The sequence below is a fragment of the Hippopotamus amphibius genome, chromosome 11, assembly GCF_030028045.1.
Source record: "Hippopotamus amphibius kiboko isolate mHipAmp2 chromosome 11, mHipAmp2.hap2, whole genome shotgun sequence".
Lineage (NCBI taxonomy): Eukaryota > Metazoa > Chordata > Mammalia > Artiodactyla > Hippopotamidae > Hippopotamus > Hippopotamus amphibius.
Window position 1 is genome coordinate 31,608,681 of NC_080196.1, and position 15,026 is coordinate 31,623,706.

The following is a 15,026-nucleotide window of genomic DNA, read 5'->3' on the forward strand; positions in this document are numbered from 1 at the left end:
CTTTGTATTCTGCAGAATTATTTAGAACCCCAAAGAGCTTTTGTCTATGTAAGTTATATGTATCATTATTTACTGTATTAGAAACTAAAGCTGAAAATTGTTAAAATATTTATTTAAGAATTCATTTTAAAAATAGTAAGAAACCTAATACATGCTAAAATAATAGTCTGGTTTTATAAAACATAACTATATTTTTCAAAACAAAAAAATATAGAAAAACACCATCATTTTAAGCATTTGCAAATCTATTTAATGCCTTGCTAATAGAAGACGTCTGAATTCCCGTGTATGTGTCTGTGATCAGTCTGTTGTGACCTATTGTTTCCTATTGATGGAAATGAAGAAAATTCAGCCTCACACAGACATGTAACCAAAAAAGGAAAGAGTATTTTATTAGCCTTTTCAGATATTTTTGTGGCTGTTCTTTGATAGGACACTAAAACTCAACAGAGGTACTTTCTTAAAAGTGTGTTGCAATCTGAAAATGTATCAATGAATTTTTTGTACTCAGTTACATTAAAATCCATTGGTCTATCCTATACTTTGAATGAGTCTTTTACCCAGGAATGACTTTTGATCTGACAGATTCTCTGAAAAGGTCCTGAGACTCACAGAAGACCCTAAACCACCTTTGAAAGCCACTATTGTGGAGAGAAGAGGGCTGATTATGTTTAGGATTAATCAATGAAACCACAAAGCAGATGAACAAATGTACCATATCGAAATTTAGCATCTTATTTTTTAAGTATAACCTAAATTAAATGTAAGCCAAAAATTGAGACTAAATGTCGGGGCTTCCCTGGTGGCACAGTGATTAAGAATCCACCTGCCAATGCAGGGGACATGGATTCGATCCCTGGGCTGGGTGCCCACAGAGCAACTAAACCGAGGTGCCACAACTACTGAGCCTGTGCTCTAGAGTCCACAAGCCACAATTACTGAGCCCCCATGCCTAGAGCCTGTGCTCTGCAAGAAGAGAAGCCATTGCAATGAGAAGTATGCACACTGTAACAGAATAGCCCCTGCTTGCCACAACTAGAGAGAAAGCCCGTGTGCAGCAACAAAGACTCAACACAGCCAAATATAAATTAATTAATTAATTAATTAAAAAAATATAAAAAAAAGACTAAATGTCAATATAAGTAAATGCAAGGGTAAATAATTTTAATATTTAATGAGTTTACAGATTAATAAGTAAAGCACTAACATTACAAAGATTAATGAGGATAGGACATGAGCACAAAAGTTTTATGGAAGAAAATAACATGGAAAATGCTCAACAAAGACAAACTTAAACAGCAGTCAAAAAGAACCTATTTTAAATGTCAGATTAGCAGATAAGAGGGCAATGAAATTGATACCCTCATATATTGTACTCGTAGTTAGAAACATATCTTGCTACAAAATTTGAGGAAACAGTTGGGCAACGTGTATTAATAGCTTTAAAAATATCCATGTCCTATGTCTTCTGAACATCTATGAAAAATGCTTTGTGGAAGAAGATGTTTGTGATGACATTATTTATTATAGAAAAAATAGTAGAGAATGATTGATTAAGCAGCCATTGGAAAGAAAATTATTTAAAATGAATATACAATATAAAAATAATACTTATGCTATAGTATCAAGTGAACAAAGTAAGAGTCAAAAATTGTTTATTCAGTAGGATAAAAACAATCTCATGTATATACTAGGTATTTATATATATGTAAACAATATGTATAAGTATATATAAACAATAAACTATATATAAAAACAACAATAACAGCAACAGAAAACTAAACTACTGTTATTAGGTAAAAATACTAGAGGGAAGTCAAGCCAATTGATGTCTATCTTTTGTTGTCAGCACTCTGGTAGTTTTCTTTTCTAGTTCTTTTCTATTTTTCTGAATTTTCCAAAATTTCTAGAAAGCCGTTTTTAATCGCACAAAGAATATACTTTTTATTTTTAAAGTACTTTTTTTTTTTTTTTTTTTTTTTAGCAACTTAACACCAGCCAAGCTCCTGGCCAAGAGCTAGAGAGAAAGAATGTGCTCTGGGGCTCCTCTGATGGATGCTTTGCCTTTTCAGGACTCCTCTTTTCTTGAAGAGGAGTCCTCATTCCTTGCACCCACTTTGGTCTTAGCATCCTTCTTGAGGTACAACAGAGATTCCTTCTTTTCTTTCCTCTTCAAGAAAAGCCAATCTCCGGACTAGCAGATGAAGCTCATCTGGACTCACAGCATCCCCATGGGGTGGGCTGGCCAGGTTTACTTCTGTCTACCTGACAGGTGTCGTCATTGCCAACACAGAGAAGCTGTGACTTCCGCTTCCTAGTGATCTATGCCCCGGTCCTCTGACTGTTTTTTCTCCTTCTTGATCTTTCTCTTCATCTGCCATGTTAACAATGACGGGACTGTTAGGACTGCACATGATGATGTCCATTTGCTCAGAGGGTTCCTTTGATACAACCAGCTCCCACATTCTTCTCGGCATTTGCTGCTGCAGCAGGAACTTCTGTCTGGTCTCCTCCCTGTTGCTAGTGGGAATGCTCTTCCCGAGGCCCCCTTTGAAGTCTTCCTCTACTAGCCTGCTTTGTAGGCTGCAGCAGTCAGCATCCACATGTCATGATCCTAGGTCAGCAGTCACTGATGAGGGCTGTGACGCGGAAGGAGGGGAAGGGCAGCAGCTGCCCTGACTGCATGTCTGGCCCGGGGCTACCCCCCAAACATATTGGGGCCCTCCCTAGCTGATTTCAGAGCCAGTCGTGACCCCTCTAGCCTCAGTTCCAGCAGAGGTAGAACAAACACACAGGACTGGGATCTCACAGGTCTCTTTCCACTTCAAAAATGGTAAGAGGGTACGAGCAAAAGCCTCCATCTCTTCTGATCTCCAGCAATCCTGGTGCTGAAATTACCAAACTCAAGTAGGCATCGGAGCCAACAGGGGTTCTCTTGGGTTAAAAAATGTTGGCCCCTGCTCCTAATACTGCACTCCCTGCTCCTGTAAAAAGACATGCTTTCAATTGTAATGCGCTACTGTTCTAGATGTATAAAGTTAAAGTAAATGTTTTGCAAATATCTTGAGGATACTGCAGAATTATGCAGGATTAAACAGATGTGGCTTCTGATGGTTGGCAAAGGGAGTTACTAATAAAATGTCCTCACCTCAGTAGAGGTGGTAGCTCTCTAGTGATCTCATACGGTGGGGGCACTCTTTGTCCTTTGGTTCCTGAACAAGGTGATGTAAAGATTATTTTTTGAAATAGTTTTTTGTTCTTGGTATAGTTTGTATATCATGAAAACCTATTATAAAACGTGAATGGAGAAGGAACATGCAGACTTGAGGAAACATACTGCTTATCATCAGTTTCACAACCACTGAGATCTCAAAGGTGAAGCCAGCCCAATAAGCACACAGCCCTTGCTTTGTGCCATGTCTTCCTAACCAGTTGTCTTCAGCTTCTTTCTGCCCTAACAGCTGCTGCTAGAGGGAAACAAACAAACAAGCGAACAGAATCCACAGCCCTGCCCTGACACTGTCATCAGCGTCCCCCAGCACAGAACACCCACTGCCCCTGGTTCTCAGTGCCAGCATGGCCCGTGTCCTGTCTCAGAGTTAGTTTTTTTCTGTTCCAGAACCTGGGAATCCACTGTGGTTTCCATTATCAAGACCACTTGCTGCAAACCCCAATATCAAACACCAAAAGCTGTGTTACAGTGGACCTATGCCTGTTTCTAAAATTTTCGCATGTATCTACTATCTTCCCCCATGTAACCAAAGATATGTGTGTGTGTGGGGGTGTGTGTGGGTGTGTGTGTGTGTGTGTAACTGATCATCAGAGTTAGAAATCAGTAATTACCTACATTAGAAAATAGAAATGAGCCATCTAGGAGAGAGAGATTCTCACCATCGATGATACGATGTATATGTCTTCTCTCTAATATGGTTGTAGGATTATTTTTAATGACCCAAGCTCTCATTAAAGCAGATCGCAAAACATGACTTGGAACCTATTTTTCTGTTATAGAACTATACCGTTCCTTCTGGTGACTTGTTGATGTTGTCTCCGTTTTGGCTACATAGAAATCCAAAGTATTTTCCTGAACCTGACTTGTTCAAGCCTGTAAGTTATCTCTTTCAGTATACTTTGTCCTTGGATTTCCTCCTTTTTGCCAGGAGTGTGAATTCATAAGCTACCTAGAGCTGTATCATTAGGCAGCCATATTTCTCTAGGCTACAAAGCACAGATTGGATTTGTAATATAGACGGCATAACATTTAGAAATGAGATAGAAAAGCTTTTGGAATAAGCTTCACCAACTTTAAAATAAATTTTTATCTGAAACCAGCAGGACATGTTAAAGTAAATATGCTTGGTTCTGATAGAAGCCATATTTCATGTTCTTCAGGCAATTGCTTTATTGGTTTCCAAGGAGTACAAAAAGTAAAAATGAAGCAAATTAAAACTGTGTTCTGATATTTCTTAGAATTGGGGAGTTACAGGGCTAAACAAAATCTGAAGAGGTCATTGAGTCCATTCTCTGCCTTTACATAAAACTGTCAAAAATGGCATCCAGATATGTTAATTCTGCAGACCAAGCTGTCTCCAACAGGGAGGGCTGTCAGTGTCTCATTACTAAATTTATGACCAAGGGCAATCTTAAGATGGAGCCTGAGGCCTTATTATAAATATTCTTCCTCTTCTGAGGTCAATTCTGTGGTTGATTTACATTATCATTTACATTTACCACTTAACAGAATTCTTTTTAAACCTTTTTATTTATTAGTTCCCGTTCCAAAAACATAATTGTGGCTGATATTAATAACAGGTTGGAAAAAATTACCAACAACCCTGCAACTTTATATGTAAGGATTAGCTGTACAAGATCATTTTTAGCCTAGAGAAATAAAGTTAAGCTTATTTATATAAGACTGATTTAGAAAAAAAAAAAATGCTTTCTTCCCACAGGAACGTTGGAAAAAGGCAAATTTAGAGAAGCATGCTTTCTTGGACTGCTTCGTGGCATTTGGGAGCGGGAAGTACCAGTGTCCTGGAAGGTCAGTGCGACAGCTGGGCCACATTTATCCAGAAAGTCTGCAGAAAGATGGGGGCTCAGAGGGCGAAAGCTTTGGCTTAATCCCTCTTTTCTCTATTACCAAAACCACAGGGAAATCTAGGAGACCACAGTCTGTTTGCTTGGCCCATCCTATTCTTCAGTGTCTTTGTGGGAATGTCTGCAGGGGCTTCTGGTAGGAGACCTTGAGAGAATGAAATATTACAGTTGCAGCTGCCAGAGGAAAGCTGGGTTTGTGTTTCAAATGCTCAGCTTCCTATAAGGATAATTTGAAGTGCTTTGAGTTCTACCTTTTTTAATGGTAAAGATAGAAGTATAATATTTCTTGAACAACAGTGTTATCAAGGACATTTGCTGGGGTTATAGAACATCTTTAACTTCGAGCATGACAGCAGCTTACTGGATGGTTTTTGTTTTTTGAATTAGTTTTGTTCTATAAAAAGCTGCCTTTGATATCTTTTAGAGTTAAATTAATATGACACCCAGGCCTCCTCTTCAATGTGATTCTCTGTTCTATACGAGTTAGTCACTGTTCATTTATTCAAGAAGAAACCTTCTGAACATCTCACCTGTGCCAGGCCCTCTGCTAAGCATTAGGAGTAAAGCACTAAGGGAGATGGACATGGTCCCTGACCTCATAAAATTTACAGCCTACATTAAATAAATCCCATTTCCTCATTGGTGATGGTTCTGTTGGAGAAATGTTGGTACCTATTTATAACAAAATCTCACTCAGTGAACATACAAATCCTGTAAAAATTCTACATTTAAAATATTGTATTTTCTTAAGGCAATAGTCTTTTTTTTCTTAGACTTTTTTAAAATTAAGTAATCAATTAATTTATTTATTCAATGCATTGGGTCTTCATTGCTATGCATGGGCTTTCTCTAGTTCCGGAGATCAGGGGCTACTCTTGATTGTGGTTGTGGTGTGTGGGCTTCTCATTGCGGTGACTTCTCTTGTTGCGGAGCACAGGCTCTAGGTGCGCTGGCTTCAGTAGTTGTGGCACACAGGCTTAGTTGCTCTGTGGCATGCGGGATCTTCCTGGATCAGGGCTTGAACCTGTGTCCCCTGCATTGGCAGGCAGATTCTTAACCGCCAAGCTACCAGGAAAGCCCAAGGTAATCGTCTTTGTTGTTTGAATATAATTACCAATCCATATTTGCACTTGTGACTTACTCAACAGCATCCATTCAACTCCTCCTTTGTTTTATGTTTTATAATATCAACTTGCTTTTCATAATGACACCTCCTCCAAAATGGTTTTAATTAGCCTTAGCCAAGCACTGAAATTCCATCTTCCTTCTTAGAAGTTATTCTGAAAACCGAGGGGTAAGCACATTGGTGCCTGGTGTTTCCCTGGAGACAACGATTTGTCCTAGGGTAGGTCCTTGACCTAAACTGGCCAATCAGACTGACAGGAGAGACTTTTTTCTTTCACGATTAGGAGAGAGGCCCCCTCTGTCCTCTCCCATTGAAAGTGAACAAGCAAGCAGGTAGCTCCAGTTGTTACTAAGAGCATATTCAAGAGGAATAAGCTTTAGGATGGTTTGGAGTCTGTGGACACAGAGTAGAGATATGGGAAGAGCCTGGTTCATGAGATGTCATGTGTCACTGAATCATCAGTTTTGAGGAGTTACTCTACTTCCTATTATGTTAGATAATAAATGTTTTCTATTTTTACGAATAATATATATTACATATAATATATATGTAATAAATGTTCACTCTCTTTTAAGGCAGTTTGAGTTGGAGGTTTCATTGGTTAGATCTGAAAACATGCTGACATACCGACCAAAAACCTCCAATGTTGAACATTATAATTTGTCGGGAGCCGTCTGGACAAGCCAATGCTGTGCCAAGGTCACCAGGCTCCAAGGAGGACCGCAAGGCGAGAACTCCTTGGAAGGGCATTTTGGAGCAGGAGGCTCGCAAGGCGACCGCTCCGCAAGGACAGGCCCCAGACCATCTCCACCCATTGTACATTCTGTTCTTTGTTTCTTTGTGATACTATGCTTACCACCCACTTCCCCTCCCTGTTGCTATGTCCCCAGGAAAGAACCAGGGTTTGACACATTCTTTCTCCGTGTCTGCCCCACCAAGTCCCCTCCCACCACTCCTGGGTGGAAAAGGTGGGCACCTCAGGCTACTAAATGCTGGAGAAAAGGGAGGGGTGGCTCTTTTTGTAATGCTCATGATTGCAGCAGGCATAAGTATAGACACAGACATTAGGCATAGGTGTGGGTTCTAAGGGCTATAGTTTGCTTAGATATAAGATTGAGAAGTTATTTACATATGCTTACCTCAGAGTCACAAGGTTTGCAAGCCAAACCTGATGAAAGAAAGAAACTGGTAGATGCTGAGGGAAGATATGCTCTGTCAAAAGATTTTTTCTGAGATATGTTTACTATATAAACACACAAAGCTCTGACAATATAGAGAGATCCTGCATGGCAGACACAGCCCTCCTCATCTCTTCCTTACGCCACCACTCATCCCTTGGGTACTCCTGGACCCGCCAGAGCTGGACTTCGGCAATAATTGAGAGTCAGGTACTTTAAGAGGATAGTATAACCAACAAAAACAAATAATAACTGCAAAAACCCATCATGCTCACCCTTTCTCTCATGTTATTTTTACTTTAGAAAAGCAGTTCTTAAACCAATAATACATTTATTATTTTTGTCACCTACTAATATTAGGTCTTTTAAAAACATTAGATATTATGTTTTTGGGGATCCCTTTATGTATATCCCCAGTTGTAACAAAAGAGTTTATTATAAGCATCTTTGAAATTGAGCTAGAAATATTTTAGACCAAGGACTGAAATGCTTTGCAATGAAGCATGTAGATGGGCCAGTGGTCAGAGATTGATGACTATGGTTTCTTGGGCTGTTATGACGTTACTGTGATATCTTTTGAGGCTGACAGACATTTACTTGAGTTTGACAGTAATGGGTACAACAGAGGGGACCATGACATCTCAGCTCAATCAGTAGTATATTATTTATACAGAAACTATACCCTTTTCAACGTACTGAGCTCTTGCTATATGTAAGGCAGTGTCCTGGGTACTGCAGAAGCTTCGGGCAAGAGTGAGACATGTTCTTGGCCCTCAGGAGATGCTGTCTTGGAGACGGTGAGGAAGATATCATATCAAGTTCATAAATAACTGCAAGGAACACAGGGTGAGAGACGGCCAAACATGATGCTATGGGGAGTAAGAGAGAGGGTGTACATGGTCGGGGTGATCTTGAACAATTTCCTGGGGAGAGTGGCCTCTGACGGGTTGGATAAGCTTCCAGACTGAGGAAACAGTGACCGAGGGGTCATTTAGTACAGGGGTTACGTAGGTTAGGGATTATGGTTTTACTGTTATTGGGACCAGATTACAAATAGTGGCGAGAAGACAGACTGAAAGGGTACATTGGCCCAACTGAGAAGGCCCCTTAATACCTTGATACACAGCTCAGGAGGCACTAATGAAGTAATAAAAAGTTTTGGGTAGAGCAGACTAGAGTGGGGCATGACTTAGGTTACAAGGTCATGCTAATATTCCGTGTGAGAGAGTAGTGGAATCCACCAGATTTGGGAAATGATTAGAGATGGTGACCAGTTGAGAGGGAGGATTTGAGGAGGGCTGTGGCTTCGAATCTAGGTGACTGGAAAAGATGGTAGAAATAGAGATGAGGAACAGGAGCACTTTGGGGGACAAGATGTTAAGTTTTCCTTTGAAAACTTTTGAATGTGAAGTGCAGCAAAACATATTTCATATAACCAAAATCTAGAGGTTAAATATGAGTGTTGAGTAAATATGACTTAATTTTAAAGAACCTACTTGGTCTAGTTTTCTGTTTTTAATAATCCATAATTTTCCTGTTACTTATTTTAAACAGTCAACTCATGAAACATTTAAAGAAAAAAAAGAAACAGACCAAACAGAAAATTGTTCAAGAAAGCGAATGACTTCATTTGGACAACATATGCCAAGATAGATCTTTGTGCTAGAAATTTAATCCCACAAACTCTTAGTGTAATCCCTAGGAAATTGCACCCATTCTTAGTTTGTGTACCTTGAGCCAATTTATTTTCTCATCTACCAAATACTCAGTGAGTCAGAGCAAGTTGCCTGGGAAGTAGATGACGATCAAAGTTCATCAAGAAAACAGTCTTGTGGCCTTGCAGCTGTCACCCCTTGGTGTTCTGGCCACCGAGGCAGTCTGAGAGCCCCTCTCCCAAGTGAACACTAAATAAGAACTCAGTGCTGGCAACCAAAAAGCAGAATGGAAGAACTGGAGTTCCTCCTCTGAATGATGGGAGTTCAGAGAATATATTTGGAGGATGAACCCCTTGCTAGACACTTCCCTGTGGTGGAAGGGAACCCTTCCCAGTAAATCTATGGCTAGAAAAGTCTCGTGATTTTGCAGAAAATCAAACAGGAGAAAGCACATGAACTGCTAGACTTTACCAGCCATCGTAGCATGCAAGATGAAGAATGGACATTTTCCTCTTAGCTGGAGGAGTAGGACAGAGGATTTCCAGTGTTGAGTGGGTATCTCTCTGAGAGTTGATGATCTTAGCAGAAAGGGGTGTGCTTGCCATACCTACTCCCTGAAATGCACACCAAAGCCAACAGCCCTGATTTTCCTTGGTTTCCATCTCTGCAAGAGGATCCCAGTTGGCTCTCTCATTGTGCTAATTGATATGGGTTAAATTCCAGTGTAAAACAATAGCCCTGATCTTTGGCACGATTACCCCCCCCTTACAAAGGCATGCTTGGATAAGAAAAGGGTGTAATAAGAGAAAGGCTGCAGTACTTGAGACATGGAAATGAAGCATGGGTTCCTTGGGAATCAAAACTGTGATTTCTACATTTTTTTGTGTGTTTGGGTTCTTCATGTATCCCAGGGCAGTACTAGGTCATAAAGTCATGGAGCTGTCTTGAATTACTAATGAAACTCACATCACTGTTGGAAAATTAATTCAAACATAGGTCCAGCTGATAGTAGGTTAGCAGTACTATTATTCAACCAACAAATATCTCTTGAGCACCTAGTATTAATGCTTATCCTTCATTCAATAAATATTTATCAATTGTATGCTATATGTTAGGGTAAAGTTCTAGGATTTACCTTGGAAAACAGGATAATGGATGAAGTCCCTTCCCTCAAGGAGCTTACAGTTTAACTCAAGACACCTTATTAAACACTATGGAGACTCAAAGACACATAACATTCCCGAATTGCTTATAATGTAGTTGGAGAAATGAGACATAGCAACGTGAAAAACAAGTCCTATGTAACAGCATAAGATGGCACTTGAGAAATGCCAGAGGAGTCATCTATATCATAACTGCCGTGGGAGCTCAGAGGAAAGGGCACTGGGAAAGGCTTTAGATGAGAATAATCAATAACAGCACAGAAGAAAGCACAGCTTCCTGAAAGGCAGCAGTATCAAACATTGAGGGGAGAAAAAAAACTGAGTGCTCGCAGAAATGTAATGTACCTATATGTTAGTGGTAGCAAGGCAACTCTATATTTGGGGTTTGTGAAGCTCTCAGTACAGTTGTTTCTTAATGTATTAAGATTACATTAAAGATAATGTAATCTTAATAATTGTGCCCTATTCAGTAAAATATCTTTGTGCGATCTTATATTTGAGAAGCACTGTAAGTAGCTTCTCTCGCTTTTATACTTGGAGATAGCTGATTGCTTTTGAGGAGTGAGCAACTCCAGTCCCTCTGGATTTCATGAGGAGTTACAAATTCAGTTCGTTCTGAGGGATTTGTTACATAAACGAATGCATCCTCTCAACTCCAGTTGGTAAATGGAGCTGAATGAACTGGATTTACTTATAGAATTGTTTCCTAACATTTTCGCTACAGTGTGCCCACGTCCTGGAGGGGACGTGAAAAGGGTCGAGAGTGGGAAGAGCGGACGTGGTTAAGTCCAAGACTGAGAGAGGCTTCCGGATCCTTTATTAACTTCTAGCCACGCTTCTCTCTCCTTTCTGCTTTACTGGGGGAGCAATGACTCACTCAAAGGAGCACGGAAACCACTGGCGAGACTGCAGTCATTACTTTCCCAGCCATTTCATTCTGACACTTTATTATGAGGCGAAGATTTAAGTCTGTCAAGAACAGAAGCAGCAAATTCCAGAGTGATTTTTTGATACTTAGACCAAAGTGCTCCTAAAATAAAACATGTTCATTTCTGCTCCAAAAATGCCAGAAAGGACCCTCTTTTCCTTTTATTTACCAAATAGATCGCCAGGCTTTCGGTGGTGCACAGAACACCTGCACAGGATTTGTAGCTGTTGGACAGGAAGAAAGGGCACTTTGGGTTGGGTATCTCGCCACCACTTTTTTTTTCATGGGCATTCTCCTCTCATTAAACTGAGATACTGCTCTTTGATAAGTTCGGTCTCTCTGTTGTTCAGAAAGAGGTTTTGATTCCTAGGAAAAGAGGACTGGAATTAAAACTGTGCTATATCACAGTATTGCCCATGGGTTGTTATCTCTCCATCATTAATACCTTCTTCGTCCTTGCTAATTGCCCTAATTTTCATTTGGAGGTCTGCGGGATGCTGAGGTGCCGATTCCGCCCCCAGCTCGATAGGAGTGAAGCAGTGTTCCCTAAGCCAATCCCCACATCCCATCCCTGTGGCCTCCCTCCCTTCCCACAGTGTTTGATTTCAGTCTTGCCTTGTGTTTTAAACGGTACAATTAACTACCAAGTGAAAGTTTCTGTTGAGGCTTCTGGGTCAGAAATAATCATTTCCCCGTAGGATGTGAATAAAGAAGCATTTGGCCCCAGAAACTGTCGGCAGCTATTTTGAGACTATGAAAGCAGGATGAAGTTGGTACCATAGAGCAGAGCAGCAGAGGCGAACTGGCTTCACTGTAACGTCATTGAGCCATTGGAGTGATCTCTGCCTGAGGCCAGCACCAGCTTTAGGTTTTTTAGGTACATAAAGCGATACAGTCCCTTCAATACAGAAACGAGTCTGATGGGGGTTTTCTGTCACTTGCAACGAAAAGCATCCTCAGTAATATATAATTTCCATAAAAGCAAAAGCCTTCTTTCAAGGTCTGTTGAACTGCATGAAATATTGTATTAACATATACTAACCACATTAGTTAATAGCTTTCTAAATAGCTTGGGCTTTGTAAGGGGGTAGTGTTTCATTTACTCTGGGTATATCATCAAAGTAAACAAAAACAAATGTCACTTCCTAAATTTTTCCTGGAGGGTCTGGAATTTAAGATATAGCACACAATCAATTCTATTTGGTGAGTAGTTCATCTTAATGAAGTCAGTAGTATTCCTTTGCCCTTTCCTTGAATAAGAAGATCTAGAAGGAGGTATCCAATGTCTAGCTCATAGCTCATACATTCAGGAGTTTTTCTTCTAGGAGGATCACCATTGAAATAATCCTGCCTGCAGCTCTGAAAAGCAGTGACCTCAGAGACTGTACTCCCGCTAGGACCTGATTCTCATCTCCCTGATGAAACAGAAAACAGTATCTCAAGTCAAGAGGCCCAGAGGTCTTCAGACTTTTCCTCTTTGCTTCCTCATCTGCTTTCTCTCCAACTTTTCCCCTTTCTAAATATGTCCTATTCCCTTCTTTTCTCTTTTTCACATATTTTCTTCTTTTCCTTCTCTTCCGATTTAGCCTAATCCTGTTCTTAGTTTATTCTGGATGTGTTTCCCTTTATTAAATATCATCATCTCTCCGCTCACTCTTCTAGATCTTGCCCACACCATCATTCTCAATCAAAAGTGTGGTACCCCCCCCCCCAGCCCGCCATACTGTTTCCTGCGTAGCTGAGGTGTTCTTGGTAATTTCAGTTTTGTGTGCTAAAACTAAAAGGTTTGATAAACTATAGCTTTTAAGATATTTTTTCCCTTTCTGCTTGGCAAGTTCCTCTAGATCAGTGATTCTAAAGTATGATCCCCAAACCACCAGTAGTAACAGTACATGGAAACTTGTAAAAAATGCAAATTGGGTGGCCCCTCCCCAGACCTACTAAGTCAGAAACTTTGGGGGTGGGCCCAGCGACCTGCCTTTGAACAAGTCTTGCCTGTGATTCTGATACGTGCTAAAGTGTGAGAAACACTGGTCGAGATTATTTTGTCTCTTGTCACCACATGGGTTTTATTTTCCTGTAAGATTTCCTAAAGGGGATGAGGTTGTGGGAAAAGTACTTCCCCTTTAACTTGAATAGCCGTGCTTCAATGAAGGATGCCTGTGAAAGTATGTCTGTATGCTGCCTTCTCTGAATTCCAGGGCAAGATCATTCTATTTTCATAAGCTGCAGCTGGTAGCAACTCGGAATATACTTCAGAGCCCCTGCTCCTGGCAACAGTGGCAGTTTTCCAGCCCATGCTGGCACTGCCCACAATGACTTCTCATAGGAAAAAAGAGAGAGATTTTCTTTTAAAGAGGGAAAGAGGGATTCAGTCTCAAAATCAAGACATCTAAAACTAAAATCATTACTTACTGCTAACCCTAGTGTTCCTTCTGTACGCTCGGTTTCTCTTCCATGTATCACTGATCTCCTAGACCTGGGCTTCTAGAATCACCCTTTACTGCTCCCTCTTTTCAGCCTACCGTGTCCACTACCAGCTCCTAAACCAGGTCATTGTGCCCCAACTGATGTCATTGTTTTCTTACCCTTCCCCCAGCTCTATTAGCTCTTCTTTCAATCCATCTCACTCACTACATACAGATGAATTTTCCTTAAATAATTATCTCTAATTGTCACTTTCTTGTTAAGACTCTGGCACCACTGCCTGCTGGCCAAAGTCATCAGCCTAGAACTCCAGACTCTCCAAAAATCTGACACAAATACATCTTTCTGAACATCTGGGAATGCCCACCCCAAAGAGTCTACCAGCTGTCCGCTCACTGCTGTGTCCATTCCTCCCCTCCCTCTTGCTCTCTACTGGGTCTGGAATGACCCCTCTCAACATGTCTACTTATTGAAGCCTGTCCTTCCATCCAGGTCTAGCTCAGGTGTCACCTCCATGTAGAGTTGATCAACTCTAGGGTACAGTGCTTGCTCCAGACCCCAAATCTCCATAGCCCTCCTGTTTCCACCTTTACCTTATGTTGTTACCTTTCCCATCTCTCCATGTGCTTTACTAGCAATGTGAGGGCAGAGTCCAGGTTTTGTAGGACTTTGTGTTCTGTGTAACTTGAACATTTATTTACAAATGGAGAAGACATGCAAGTACTCAGTGTGTAAGGAATTTTCAACATGTTTATATATTTTTTTTTATTTTTTTATTTTTTTGGGGGTACACCAGGTTCAATCAACTGTTTTTATACACATATCCCCGTATTCCCTCCCTTCCTTGATGCCCCCCCTCGAGTCCCCCCCACCCTCCCTGCCCCAGTCCTCTGTTTATATTTTAATGAGCTTTATTTGTAGATGTGTAATGTTGTTCTTGTAAGTGTAAAAAATACATCTGTTATAAATAATATGCTTCATTATTTTCATTGTTTTGACATTAGAAGTATTAAGAAAACATTTCTAGCATGAACATAGCTCAGCTTGCTTCTGGGGAGCTTTTGTAAAAACATGGTTTTATGAGGCTCATTTTCTTTGGAGTAATGAGCTTTTGATGCCACAGATATGTATATGTTAGTCCCTGATGTTTTAGACATCAGACAAAATTCAGTAACGTGGTAAAGGCTTGAAAACACAATTTATTTTTTACCATTGCAAAAAAATCGACTTTATTTGGTAGATAATTGAGGTAATTCTGCTAGAATATCCAAATATTTGGGTTTGGAGAAAATAAGAGTTTTAGCACATATTACTTTATTATCTGTGTTATTAACTCATCTTACTTTTTCTTTAACTAGAACATCAAAATGTTTAGAAATGATAGTAAATGTAAATGTGATATTAATATTTCTACTATTTCAATAACTAATACTAATTTAATAACGGAATTAA

General features: G+C 40.1%; 1 protein-coding gene across 8 annotated transcripts in view; it reads left to right on the forward strand.

Moving 5' to 3' along the window:
- The window catches only part of LOC130831938 (24-hydroxycholesterol 7-alpha-hydroxylase), a 69,642-nt gene that overhangs the window by 46,123 nt on the left and 8,493 nt on the right, over window positions 1-15,026 (forward strand). For all 8 annotated transcript variants that reach the window (XR_009048148.1, XM_057700422.1, XM_057700419.1 and 5 more), the window contains 2 exons: window positions 4,012-4,107; window positions 4,953-5,041. Coding sequence is in view for 7 of the 8 variants with exons in the window: in XM_057700422.1 (XP_057556405.1) it covers window positions 4,012-4,107; window positions 4,953-5,041 (185 nt within the window). In the remaining variant the exon portion in view is untranslated. The remainder of the gene's footprint in view (window positions 1-4,011; window positions 4,108-4,952; window positions 5,042-15,026) is intronic.